We start from the raw sequence: 14,783 nt of genomic DNA on the forward strand, positions 1-14,783 counted from the left end.
TCGGGCTCCAAGAGGGGCTCGGAGGCCTCCCTCTCGGATGGTGCTGGCGGGGAAGTGGAGTTGCTGCCTGACGTGACCCCAGGGACAGCGGATGAACTGCTGGACGCTTGAAGGTTCTGGGATTCCCCAGGGCGCAGTAAGAGGGGCATGGGCAAAGCGGGAGATGTATGTGGGGAGGGGGGCTCTGGCCTGGCTTTGCGGGGTTGGGAGTGAGACCGGTACCTGACGACGGATTGCGGGCGGGGGATTATTGGGGGGGCCTGGAGGAGAGAGCGGGAGGTCTGAGGGGCAAGGAACACCGGGGGAGGAATTGCAGAGACTGGGCGCGGATGCACAGAAGGGGACAGTCGACAGGCCCGTCTGGTGCAGAGCCACCACCTCACCCTCACGGACGTTGTGAGACGCTGGTGGCTACCAGAGTGTTAGGTGTTGCTTGGGGTGGTATTTGGATGGGTAACTGCGGTTTAGCACCTGTTCTGGGGAAGGGAGGGCGTTCGGGGAGTTGGGGAGTTGCGGGGTTTCAGGGGAATGTCAGTGTGCCTCGGAGGGCTAGGAAAGGGTGGTTGGTTAGGCGATGGGATGGGGACCCCACCTGAAATGAGATTTCTGACCTGGAATGTGAGGGGGCTCACCTCTATGGGGAAGAGATATAAAGTCCATGCCTACTTGGTACGGAGAGGGGTCCAGGTAGCCTTCCTCCAAGAAACCCACTTAGATCGCGAGGAGGGGAAAGCATTGCAGCGGCGCTGGCGGGGCCAATTATTCTATACTACCTTTTCGAAGTTTGCCCGGGGTGCCCTGATTTGGGTGAGGGCGGGAGTTCCTTTCCAGCCGTTGGTGACACTGGTGGACCCGGAGGGCAGATTTGTAGCAGTACAAGGGCAACTGGATGGGAGGGACATGGCCTTCTGTAGTGTGTATGCCCCTAATGTAGACCAGGCCGCCTTCTTCTCCAGACTGTCGGGGCAGCTCACGGCATATTTGACGGGGACGGTGGTGATGGGAGGGGACTTTAATTCTGTGACTGATGTTGAGCTGGATCGGTCCCACCCGCCTCTTGCACAGTCGGTGGTCCGTCGGGTGGCCAATAGTAGACGAGCTTGGCAGGACACTTGGGGGTTGGTGGACACGTGGCGGACACATCACCCGATGGATAGGGATTACTCCTTCTACTCAGCCCCCCACGAGTTGTATGCCCGATTGGATAGTGTACTGTGTTCCCCGGATGTCCAGACTTTGATGCGTCATAGTGAATATTTGGCTAAAAGCATCTCGGACCATAACCCCTGTATGGGGGTGCTGCAATGGTCCAGGCAGCGGCAGGCGATACCTACGTGGCGTCTAAACCCCTTGCTGCTGGAGGACCCGGTTTTCCGGGCTGAGGTTAGCGGATGCATAGAGCAGTATTTTAGGAATAACTCGGAAACGGCGTCGAGCCGGGCGACGGAATGGGACGCGTTTAAGGCGGTGGTTCGGGGAGTTTGTATATCGTCCACCGCTGGTGTGCGGAAGACTTTGCTGAAGGAGGTTGCGGGGGCGGAGGCCCAACTGCGGACGGCTGAACGCGCGCATCAGGCAGGGGAGGGCGAGATGACTGCGGTTGTGGAGGCGCGCGAGGGCGTGGCAGTGTGTGTGGAGAAGCTTCGCTGTTTTGATCATAAGGACTATCTTACCCGGGCGCACGCGGAAAGGGATAAGGTGGGATCTCTCCTGGCATGGTTAGCGACCCCGACAGCCCGAGGTGCCCCGATACTTTCTTTGGTCGAGGCAGGGGGAATCCCGGTCTATTCTCAGACGGGGATAAATAAGCAGTTTGCTAGTTATTATGCAGGGCTGTATGATAGCACCATGCAGGGGGAGCCTGACGGCTTGGCCGAGTTTCTGTTGGCGGCTCGATTGCCCCGGCTGGACCCGGAGAGCGGGAAGGACCTCGGGGGTGCCATATCACTGGGCGAGATTTGCGCAGCGATTAAACATATGGCCAGGCGAAAGACCCCGGGAGCGGACGGTTTGCCCATTGAGTTCTATGCGGCTTGCCCGGATCTGCTGGCGCCGCAGCTGCAAGTCCTTTACAGTGAGGCTTGGCGACTTGGGCGCTTACCTGCCTCCGCTCGGGAGGCAATTGTGGTGCCCCTGTTGAAGCCTGGAGGAGAGGCCGGCGCACGCACTGCGTACCGCCCGCTCTCCATGCTGTCGGTGGATTACAAAATCTTGAGTAAAATATTGGCGTCACGCTTGTTGACTCGTATGACCGCCTTGATCCACCCGGATCAGGCGGGCTTTATCCCTCGGGGTAACACGGCCACTTCAGTTCGACGTTTGTTGCGGGTGATGGAGATGGACCGGGACGTATATCCGGAGGCCTGCACACTGTCGGTTGACATAGAAAAGGCCTTTGATAGTGTAGAGTGGCCTTATTTATACCGAGTGCTGCGGGCATTTGGTCTGGGGGACGGCTTTGTGCGCTGGACCACCTTGCTCTATAACGATGCCACGGCCCGGGTGAAGACTGGGGCTACCATATCTGCTTCCTACCCGGTGCGGAGGGGGACGAGGCAGGGCTGCTCGCTCTCCCCCTTGTTGTTCGCCCTGGCCATTGAACCGTTTGCAGCACATGCCCGACTGGGGCGCTCCTATGCTGGAGTACAATTGAGGGGGGATGCCCACTATATCTCCCTGTATGCAGATCTGCTGATGTTTTTGGCGGATGCAGATGGCGCACTGCGTGGAGCGATCGCCTTGTTGGAGGCCTTTGGTCGCCTGTCCGGGCTCAAGGTCAACTGGGGCAAGACATGCTTGTTCCCGCTGTTGCCGGGCAGCCGGGCCCCCCAGTCGCTGGGAGTGATCCGATGGGAAGGTAGCTGCCTGCGATATTTGGGGGTTAGTATCTACCACACCCAGCCTGATTTGCTGGAGGGGAATATTGGCAGAACCATTCGCGGCTTGCGTGGTAGCATGAGTTTCTGGAGTACGCTCCCACTTTCGTGTGCCGGGAGGGTAGCGCTGTTGAAGATGGTGGCGTTGCCACGCCTCCTCTACTTCTTTCGCACCCTGCCTATATGGATACCTGCGTCGTATTTCGCACGGCTCCGAGCACTGTCTACGGGCTTCATTTGGGGCTCGGGGAGGAGGCGGGTGGCTTTGACCACACTGCGGCGGCCAAGAGCGGAGGGGGGCCTGGCAGTCCCGGACTTTGAATGGTACTATCTGGCAGCCCAACTCCAATGGCTTACACAGGCGGTGGCCAGGGAGTATAGAGGCCCAGAGGGCCCACAGGGCAGGTTGATTCCGCGGCATGTGCTCGCCTTCATAGTCTTGCAGCAGCGGTTGGACCTTGCCCAGCTTACTCTGGAGGAGCGTACCCTCCGGCTGTGCTGGAACAGGTGCCAGAGGAGGGCTGCGATAACTCTCCCCTATGCCCCGGAGATCCCTTTGGGAATGTGTACGGCGTTCCCGCATGGGGGCGATTGGTCTGGGCTGGCCGTTTGGGAGGAGCTGGGCGTGCAGATGGTGGGCGATTTATTCAGAGAGGGGGTGCTGCTGCCCTTCCAGCACTTGCAGGACTCTTACGGGCTTCCACGTGGGGACTTTTTACTCCACGCGGCCCTTGTAGCGAGCCTCCAGAGACATTGGAATATGGGGCTCTCGGAGCCGCCGATCGCTGCAGGTTGCCAATATGTAGTGATGGCGGCGGAGATGTCCAAGGCCATTACTTGTCTCTACTGCAGACTATTGACGGAAGGCCTGCCGCCCCTTGCCGCCTTGAGGGGTAAGTGGGAATTGGACCTTGAGAAACCGATCCCCGAGACTACATGGACCACGCTGGTGCGGCGGGCCTGGAAGGGAACGCGCAATGCCCGGTTTCAGCTGGTTCAGTTTTTTACGTTGCACAGGGCGTATTTGACGCCGGTTAAGATATTGCAATATTTTGGGGGTGCGCACTCTCAATGCCCGCGGTGCGGGGGAGAGGGTGCTGATTTTCGTCACATGTTTTGGTCCTGCGCCCAGTTGGGTGACTATTGGGCAGAGGTTATGGATTGCCTGAATCAGGTGACGGACCGCATTATTGCCCCGGAACTGGGGGCCTGCTTGCTACTTTGGTTTCCCCACACCCGCCGGACGAAGGTTACTAGCAAGTTTTACGACTTGGGGTTGATTATGGCCAAGAGGGAACTGACTATGCACTGGAAGTCCCGAGCGGGGCCTAGCTTCTTGCGGTGGAGGGCGGCGTTTGCGCGATGGGCGGGGGCAGAGGGTACGCTCCGGTTGCAATTAGCCCTTCGGAGGGATGACGAGAAGGCGCTGGCGACGGCCTGAGCGTGGGAGGCGCTGGTGGTGGAACTTCAGGGGCTGATGTCTGACACCGGGAGAGAGGGGGACACCTCTGACAGGCAGGAGGAGGCGTTGAACGGGGAGTAGGAGGGGAGCAGTGGCGAGCACTGGAAGCAAGAACGTGGCTAGGCATGAGGGAAAGCCTTGGTTCCCTAGAGGAGGTTGAGCACCCGTGCATGATTTATTGTAGGGGAGGGGCACATCAGGAGAGGGGAAGGCGGAGGGGGGCACACTGACATGGGGTGGAGAGGGAGGGGGGGGGGGGGCCCGCATGTGATGGATGACTATTCTCCTGGATATTGGATGGCAACGATGTATGTAAAGTATCCATTTTGAAGGGGGGGGTAGCGGGGCTTGTATTGAGTTGGTGCTATGAAAACAATAAAAAATGTTTCCAAAAAAAAAAAGTGTCCTAAAAAGGCCGCCATATAAGACTGTCAAATCACAAGTTTTCCTCTTTGAAACCACACACTACCGTCATCAGAGCACTAATGCATCGCTAAGAAGGTGTCATGAAAAACTGTTAGAAAATACATAAAATCAACAATATAAAAACAATAGAACAAGTAGAGATTACACAAGACAATGAATGTCCTCAAGTATGCCCAACTGGTGCTAAATTTGAAAAACAGACGGGCACTGTAGAAAAAGGATTAGGTCAATAGCACGTGCCATTGAGATTCTTACAAATTAGTAATACTTGAAGACAGTTGTAATTATCTTGTGTCTTCAATGTATGAGTGAATAGTTGACTATGGGAATGGAATAGTGTGGTTTCAAAGGGAAAACGTGTGATTTGACAGTTTTATATAGGGCCCTGTCCTTTTGAATTGTGGGCCCCTCTCTTTTGAATTCCCAAAAAAGGCCTCCTCTAGTGTCCTGGCAGGGCACGCTAGTGAGAGACAGGTCAGGGTGTGCTGCCACATCCAGTTCCGCACCGGCCCAATTACTGCTTACAGTCTAGGAACAAGTCTGGGTCCAGGAATGTTTACTCAAATCCACATGGTCCCACAGGAGTAGCCACCTCAAGCAGGGAGTACTCCTAGGCCCTCCCCAGCCGTCTGGGCAGGGACCCAAACACATAATCACTAATTGGCCAAAAGACCTGTGTCACAGATCCTCAAATCAGGTCATCTACAGATTGTGGAGTCACCTCAGAAGGGCCAACTCCGACTACCAAAGAGAGCTCAGACTCGGAGACCATCGACTGGCGGTTGGAAGGGGTACCAGAATCCGACCGATGCAGCACTGTTATTTCAACAGTGGCCTGGTGTTACGGCATATATGTTCCTCAGGAGCAATACCCTCAAGAGGCCCACCTTCCAGCAGCTTCGACTCAGGCTAGCTTGCACAGAGTATCAAAGTGGCTAGACGTGGGGAAGGGAATTAGGGAGGGCACTGCTGGGAGGGAGATCTGGAATGAAGCAATATCTCTGATTATTATTCTTCATATCTACTAACACCTAGTAATCCTACATGTACAGATATCAATATACATCGTTATATTATTGCTATATCCCTGAAAAGAAAAAGGTTCTGAATTTCAGCGTGGAAATAGATGCATCAAGATTTCTGTTAATAATATATATTGTCTTTTGTCCTTGTGACAATGGTTGTTTACTGCAGCTTTTCCTCTCGGTTTGATATCAATTGTTCTTAAGTTATGTAACAATGTTCCAAGTCTTTTTTGATTGATAAATATAAATTACCTGCTTAGTTTGATTTACATTCTTTCGTATGCCATGTACCCCTGTATCAAGTCTTTTGATTACCTTTTTGGGTCTTGATATGAATCGTTTCTACATGCAAAGTAACAATGTTCTAAGTCTTTCACAGTCTGTATCGATATTCACTATTAACATATAAGAATTGTGTAAGATTGGTTCAAATATCGTTACGGTGGTAATGATTGCTCCTTTCGAGTCCTTCAACTGCCTAAGGGGCCGCTCCCACAGAGCAGTAATGATGAATGGGGCAACTGCCAAAGGGGCCGCTCCCACAGAGCCGTAATGATAAATGGGGCAACTGCCCAAGGGGCCGCTCCCACAGGGCAGTAATGATGAATGAGGCAGCTGCCCAAGGGGCCGCTCCCACAGAGCAGTAATGATGAATGAGGCAACTGCCCAAGGGGGCGCTCCCATGATGAATGAGGCAACTGCCCAAGGGGGCGCTCCCACAGAGCAGTAATGATGAATGGGGCAACTGCCCAAGGGGCCGCTCCCACAGAGCAGTAATGATGAATGGGGCAACTGCCCAAGGGCGCCGCTCCCACGGAGCAGTAATAAACAATGCGGCGACTGCCCAGTGGGGCCGCTCCCACAGAGGGAGAACAAACAAACGTGGCGGCTCGGATTCCAACAAAGAAACCAGCACGACACAGTCCAACTAGGAAAGATCCTACCTGCACCGTGTAGCAAAGGGGAGGACCGTCGGAACAGGAATCGGCACGTGAGTAACGATGAGAGAAACAGTCCAGCTGTTGTCGGCACAACCGCGGCATCCAGAAACTTCAGTGCTCAGAATAATCCGTACTGAAGGCTGGGTGTGGCTGGTATTTATACCTTGTGAGTAGTCAAGATGGCGGCCACCGGTGTAGAGTACCGGAGCTGCAGGGGACAAAGTCATTAGTGCTTTGGAGAAATGCCATGATTTAAACAAGCATTGGCAAATGGAACGGAACATGCAGCATGGGCATAAGAAACGTAGTAAAACATAAAAAACCAATAACGTAATACAAAGAAGTAAAACAAGTCAACTATGTCTTTGACTACAAATATGGTTAATGGTTCATAAATTGAACAACATAGCATCGTCTTGTCTTTATTGTCGTCACAGTGAGTGAGTGGCTGGAAGACTTATGGCCCCTGGAGTGCTGCCGCTCGCCCTGGTTCAGTCTGTGATGGGGACGGTTTTTCAGGGTCCCCCTCTAAAGAGTTCCCCATCACCGTTTCCTGGATCTGCATCTGGGTGCGCATGCTTTAGGCCGGATCAACAGAAGGGTCGCAACAGCTCTGTAGGCTTCAAACCAGTCCCAGGCTCCACCCGGTTCCTCACAGAAGTGGGTGGTGCCATCCAGAATGATGTTGAGCTTGACCGGGAGCAAAGAGTACTGCAGGCTCTCATCCTGGGGGGCCTTCTTCACCTCCAGAAAAAAAGCACGTTTAACTTGTACTGCGACAGTGAAGTTGGGGAACAAAACACCTTACTATTGTCCACATTGAAAGGGCCGCCTATCCGTGGAGCTGTCTTGCCACCACAGGATTGGGCAGGCGAACCGGGGGCAATGGTCTAAATGGTACTCTGTAGGCCCGCTCCGAAGCGAAGAAGGGTGTTAGAAGATTTGGGACGACCTCCGTCGGAAGCCATCGTTCAAGGTAAGTTGCCATGTCATCCTCCTCTGTACCCTCGGGGACACCAACTACCCAGATGTTGTTGCTACGATTGCGGCATTCTGCGTCTTCCACTCAGTGTTCATATACCACACCCTATCACGCCACCCAGCGGTTTAGCGCTTGTCAGAGCGCAATATTGCAGCGCTTATGTTATAGCCCACACAACATGATTCCATATGGACGATATGGACCCAGCTCCATCTACCCTACCTTACTGCCTGTAGATGTATATATAAATAAGAGAGCTTGATGAAGGCCAGGGAAGGGGGCCAGATACTGGAAGTTGTCATAGGAACCTTAAGGTAATTGTCGACCTTCAAGAACAGGAGAGACTGTGTATTAGTGACCTATGTTTTAACACTGTCCCTAGCTCTCTTGTGTTATTTTCTTAAGTGCTTCCCTTACTCCTCTTACCTGCGAGGCTGTTACTGGACTCGTGACGTCTGGAGATGTCGGGAGCGTTCATCATGTGGTAATGGCCTTGTGTCCAATGAGGACACAGACGAAACCCAGATGTGGTTGAGATGGCGGTGTGAGGAAGTATGCCAGAAGAATAGAACATCACCATTTATTTCCAAGATAGAAGCTGAAAATGGCAGTAATCTAAATACTGCTTCTTAAAGTGAACAAACAGCAAATCTAGTTTCTAACCTGTGGCTAGAGTGCTCACCAAGAGCTCACAGTTTGACTGTCAACAGTACCTCTGTGGGCACAGAGACCGGAGGCTACATATGGCCATGTATACACACAATAAGATGACTCAGACGGAAAATATGGAAGTCTGTATTGAGGTTGCCTTATCGAAAAACATTATACCAGGTTTAGCAACCAACTCCTCGCCAAAGGCCTATAAAATCGCACTTGAGTAATTGTCTTTTGCACAGCGCAACACGCACACTGAAAGAAGTGCATTGACGCTATTTCATGTCACAAGCCGGAAGCAGATACTTTTTGCCGCGTTCCCTGGCATTGAAGAGGAGGAAGTGTTTTTTTTTCCACCCACAGCCACTGTGTTGAAACCACATTCAACAGCAAAACAAGGATGACAGAGTGAGAGTAACTACATCTGCAAATGCATTAGATAACATATTGATCAGTATACATGGTAGGCCTATGTTGGATGTGACCAGTAAAAAGCCTGCAACAAGGTTTTTTTTTATTTAGCTAACTTTACTGTCTACACCAGGTGTCGCCAACATTTTCTGCGATAAAAAGCTCCTTATGTTCAATGAAAATCATAGTGAGCTACTATTATTATTAATGTTGTAATAGTGACCACTTCGGACAAGATTACATTAGTGGTCACTGTATGCAAGATTCCCATTAGTGGATCATGCGGGGTTGCCAGTTGTAATGTAAAAAACTAAAAAAAGGCTTGTCCATGTGAAATGCCTCTACATGACTAACAACTATAGTTGCAATTTCCATGGCACTAAGGTAATATTAGCAATCAGGATCGCCAAGGCCACATGATTAATATATTTTAGAAATTCTACCAATTTTCTCTAAACATTAGTTTAAACTCTGAAAATACACACATTTTCTCACGCATGCAGTTTTCAATTTTGGTATGACTATATTAATTCAGCCGAGCAAAAGTTTCTAATTTAGTAGGCTTGGCTGCACAGAGGAGAGTTACTTACAAGTAGATGGAGAGCTACCAGTAGTTCACCTGCTGCTGGTTGTAGAAGCCTGATCTACACCCTACTTAAGACAGGCTGTTGGATAGGGCAAGCTTCATGCAGTAAACCTGTGTTTTAAAAAAAGGATTGCTTTAGTTCCTTATGAGGTGCTTTGTTTCAATCTTGATTTTTCCTCTGCCATCTTCCTAGGGGGTAGGAGTATCTATCGCTGTTTAATTTTAAATCTTGAATGCGATAAGGTAATGGCTTGTCTTAATTCTCAATCATAGCTGTCTTTATCTACTCCTTTTTCAAAGTTGGTCAGATAGCTGAAGTACTGATTTATTCACAGGATAACGGTGTCAGTGATTTTCTTTTCAAGTAATTATATGTACATTACATACTTGTAGATATTTTTGAAATCTGGAATATCTCTGGATTTCGTTGCCCAATGTTAGACATCCCTCTTTATAAACTGCCCAGGCTGCCATTCCTATTGAAGAAAGAAAAGTAGTCAGTCGCTAAGCTTAATGAAAAATAGTGGTAAGTAACTTTAAGGAACACTTTCTGGTGTTCATTATTTGTGAGCCTTAAAAGGATGGAGACAGCTTTATTAGTGCTTGCGTTCACGTGATCTTTTTTATTTAACAAGTTTCATTCAAGAATTCGTTTTTATTTAAAAACAAATATTTGAAAAATGTTGATCTGCTCGACTGGTAGGCAATAGTTAGAAGATTGTAACTAAATTGTAGGTAAACATCCAGCACAATTATACTACTACTCATTTAAGTCTTGGTGGGTTAAGCTATGTCTGCCTGAAGGTATTCGCAAATGCTTTCCCCAACATTTATTGTTGATGTACTTAAATCAAGAGATGCAGTCATTGACTTAGATGGCTGAATACTTGTGAGGAAGACGGAGGACATATTTGCACCAATGCTCCAGTCCATGAATATGTGTGGTGAATGACTGTATTGTTCACTTTGTAGGTGAGGAAGATGAGATGGATCATCAGAATGCTGTTGAGGAATTCCTGCAGATAGCAAAGGAAGATACGAAAGAGCAGCCTGAGGTCAAGGTTGACGATGAACATTCAGAACGGGCAGCCTCTCCTGTCAGTAATGCTCCAAAGAAAGTGAAAGCCCAGAGTTGCCGAAAGAAACTCTTCAGTATCAGTATTGTTAATTCTTATGGGACATCAGACATCAATTCAATCACAGCAGATGGAACGATCCCCAGACTAAACAGTACGTATTTTTGACTGTTTTTGAGGGACGTGCTAAGCAGGAATGGTGGATGGAGTGTTGGTTGTGATTTAGAAATGTCTTCTTTGAATGAGAATACTACTGCCCCAATTCTCACAGAATGTTCTTTGTTTTTATTCACCCTGCCATGTTCTGTTATCCTCAATATTCTACAATGTCAGGGGAGACTTGATATCTTAATGTGTGGGCTGTCTCTTTGCTAATGTTCTGTGCACATATGAAAATTCTGTTCCTTTTCATTTTAACTAGAACTAGCATAGGAAAAGTGACCTCATACAAAAAGAAAACTTCACTACATGTGATTTGGCAGCCTGCCTAAGGATTTTCACCATAATATGTGTTTTATATGTAATTCTCTGCTGGCCTGAAGTTCCAAGTCCAGAATCACCAATTCTTAGAAATGGGGTATCTGGATGTTTAGGGTATGCACCTAAGCCAGGCAGAACTCACCACTCTAGTCAGGCTAAGTAAGTTACACACCAGCGATAACCTGTGCTCTGTCTGGTAGCTTGGCGCAGAGCAGTCAGGCTTATTAAAGTCAATGTGTAAAGCATTTGCACAACACACACAGCAACACAATGAATACACCACAGAAGAGTCTACACAGGATTATATAAAAATGTATATAATATTTTACATAAAATTAGACCAAAACTACATGAATCATCAATACTGTGCAGCCAGTGTAATTACTCAGATAATACTCGTTGTCCTGGACCATATAAAGCAAAAAATAAAATGCAGCAGGAAATACTTAAGGCATAAAATGCAGCAGAAAAACACATCAGATACATATGCGCAGGAATCCCTGCTTTTCTGTTAGCAGAGTTAAGGTAATCACTATGGCTTGACTGAAACAAGTGCATTTATGAACACAATGTAGGGCACGGGAGCATCATGGTGTTTACTGCACGTTATATAGTAATTTTTGTGAAGTCTCACAGAAGTACTTTGTCAATTCAATCAGCACCCAGAACTAGCAGTGTTAGCACGGGTGAAATGAGAAAAACTGAAAGGTTTCAGACCCTCCTATGCAAAGTATGCAAATCCGCAGTCAAAAGGACAGTGAGCCCAGGGCTAGATTGGGGTCCTTGGCTCCCAATCCTGCTGCTTGGGAGCACGGGTTGCAGCTGCAGAGGTGTACAGTACCTTATAGATATATAGCACAAGAGGGACAGTTAGTAGTGTTCCCTGGAAGGGAAATGTCCACACCTTCACTGAATAAACAATAATCTCACAATCATAAAACGTGCAATGTATAAAAATCTTCCTAAATGTCTATACACTGGTGCTAGATTCGCCCCAAACACCTACTACCAAAAGGTGTTGTCGGCACAACTAAATGTGCAACCAAATTGCTTAGTCCTTAGGACTGTAAGGTGAGCGGATCGGCTGCTTATTACGTGCTTATAAGGTCTCAACGTACTATGGTTGGACCGTCTGAGGTGGAAACGGGAGATGTGTATTTTTGGGATGGACAATAGATTATCCCTTTAAACGATGGACAGCGATGCTATTATAGTCTCCACAGAATAGTATGGAAGAACAGTTTGGTTGATTGCAAGGTCACAGTCGGTATTGAAGCAGGGATTTTAAAAAGGGTTCATGTATTTCTATGAACCAACGACGCTTGGTGCGCCCACGGGATTCTATCCACATTTTATATGATCAAATTGTATTGATATTATACAAATGAGGGGATTAACAAGTTAAGTGGCTTATTCATTGCCTGGAGTGAGTTTTTGTTTTTCCCAAATATATCTACTGAATAAACTGAATTTAAGGGACGTACACCAAGACTGTGTCCGGGGTCCCGTTTGTGTTATTTTGAACTGACTCATGAGTGCGTTTATAGATAGACTGTTGATTCTGACAGTTACCTATTTGGGCCCGTTTACAATCCTGGCGTTCATTTCAATATTCATGCCTTGAAAAAGTCTTAGAAAAAGACTACACACGTGTCAGCAGGCAAATCGTGTGCTGGGAGGTTTTTTACACTTTTATAACATGAATAAAGACTGCTGAACAGCAAGAAGACTGATTTTTCTGGATTACTGTCTTGAACGATATTGTTGAATTGTCTCTGTCTGTGATAGAGGGTTATATATACCCAGAGGATCATAATAATAAGTGGTGTGCTGTATATGCCTTAGTTTTTTGTTAATTACCTTATAGATGCTGAACAAGAAGCAGGTAACACTGTGGCAGCTTCCCCCTTCCAAGGGGTAGGTGGCCCCAGGTGCTGCTCGGGTAGTCAACCACCCTGCAAGCGGCATACCTCGGATGAAGACAGGCCAGACTGAGAATGGCCAACAGTTACCTGATCCCTCTCTTTGAATGGGATGGGCTTGAACAGGGCTCAACTCAGACTAGAGGCCCCCAGGCTTCCATGTGACGCGTTTTTTCCCATAGCACTAGTGTAGCGAGCGCGCCGGCTCAAGGGACACACTTGTATTCCCGGCAATGTGTCGTAAGGGAATATGGCACTGCTCTAGCCAAAATTGTCTCCCACGATGGTGCCGGCAATAGGGTGGGCCTCAGGGCCTCGCAGGATGGACTCGCGTAGTGCTACCTCTTTGGGGGGAGTTCTTCCTTCATGAAGAAGGGGCGTGCGCTGCTCTGCGCTGCTCTGGTATCACCTATAAAGCACTCAGCACTTGCAGAGCAAGAGAAACACTTCACATGCTGGTTATACAGCTAGGACAGTCAGTCATGGCTCCCACTTTAGAACACACTGCTGCCAGATTCACAGGTGGCTGAATCCCGCGGCAGCAGTGTGCAAGTACAATTTTTGATGGCCCTGTAATTGCAAAACAAAAGGGTGCAAGCCAACATGCATGAGGAGAACACTGATGCACAAGGTGAGGAGCAGGCAGGCTAGCGCATTGGTGTTACTTCAGCAGAGTGGCAGTCTCTCGAGCAGCCCAGCAGGCAACAGGCCAGTACAGCAAAGCAAGTAGTCCAAATGGCAGTTCCTCCTGCCTGCGAAGTAGTCCTCTGGCAGTGTACAGTTTGTAGAGCCAGAAGTGTCTGGTTACAACTCCACGCAGTGTTTTAAAAAAAAAAAAAGAAGTGGTGTCCGAAACCCAGGACGTATACTCAAAATAGTTTGATCAGGGGGTGACTTCAAAGGAACCATTTGAAGTGTGCAACAATCCCTTCCAACCCTGCCCTGTCTCCAGATGATCAGTAGGGGGGGTAACTCGTCCCTTTTGTGTGAGGGCAGGGCACAACCTATGCAAATTTAAAGTGCCAACCACCTCTCCCTTCCCTAGCCCAGGAAGAATATCAATATGCAGATTAATGCGGATGTACCTTCACCGCCGCCGAACACCTCAACTTCCAGATACACACCGAACCCAAGACCACCCTCAGAGGCACCCTCATCTACAGACCCCCGGGACCACGCACACAATTCAGCGAAGACATCGCAGACTTCATCAGCCTGCACGCCCTTCCCTCCGTTGACTACATCCTCCTAGGGGACCTCAACTTCCACCTGGAGAACAACAATGACAGAAACCACCACCCTGCTGGACAGCCTCGCACTCAAGCAACTGGTGAACACCCCCACCCACTACGCCGGCCACACGCTTGACCCCGTCTTCTCATCCAGCAAGCACATCTCCGTCAGCCACTCCACCGGACTCCACTGGACCGACCACAGCTGCATCCACTTCAGCTTCAGAAGAACCACGACCCACCACCACCCGCAACAGGTTCCTCGCCAGAGCTGAAGCAAGATCACCGCCGAGCAGCTCACTGCCTCCCTCAGCCAGAACCCTCCCACCAGCACAACAGACCCCAACGAAGCAGCCAGCAACCTCACCAAGTGGCTGACCGCCTGCGCCGATGACCTCGCACCACTAAAGATCCCTCCCAACAGACCCGGCAGCAAGAAAACCCCCTGGTTCACCGACGAACTCAAGGACTCCAAGAAGAACTGCCGCACCCTCGAGAAAGCCTGGCGGCTCGACCAGACCACAGACAACAGGACCGCCCTCAAGCACGCCACCCGCAAACAAGAAGACAGCACTCAAAGAAAGACTGGACAACAATGCCCACGACAGCAAGGAACTCTTCAGCATCGTCAAAGAGTTCTCCAACCCCAGCGCCGGAAACAACGACATCACTCCCTCGCAAGACCACTGCGACTCACTCGCCTCGTTCTT

General features: G+C 49.5%; 1 protein-coding gene across 1 annotated transcript in view; it reads left to right on the plus strand.

The window, feature by feature from the left end:
* The window catches only part of USP4 (ubiquitin specific peptidase 4), a 776,462-nt gene that overhangs the window by 549,150 nt on the left and 212,529 nt on the right, over positions 1-14,783 (plus strand). Inside the window, exon 16 of the mRNA XM_085625029.1 lies at positions 10,336-10,593. Within this exon, the coding sequence (XP_085481155.1) occupies positions 10,336-10,593 (258 nt within the window). The remainder of the gene's footprint in view (positions 1-10,335; positions 10,594-14,783) is intronic.

This window comes from Triturus cristatus, chromosome 9, assembly GCF_964204655.1.
Source record: "Triturus cristatus chromosome 9, aTriCri1.1, whole genome shotgun sequence".
Taxonomy (NCBI): Eukaryota; Metazoa; Chordata; class Amphibia; order Caudata; family Salamandridae; genus Triturus; species Triturus cristatus.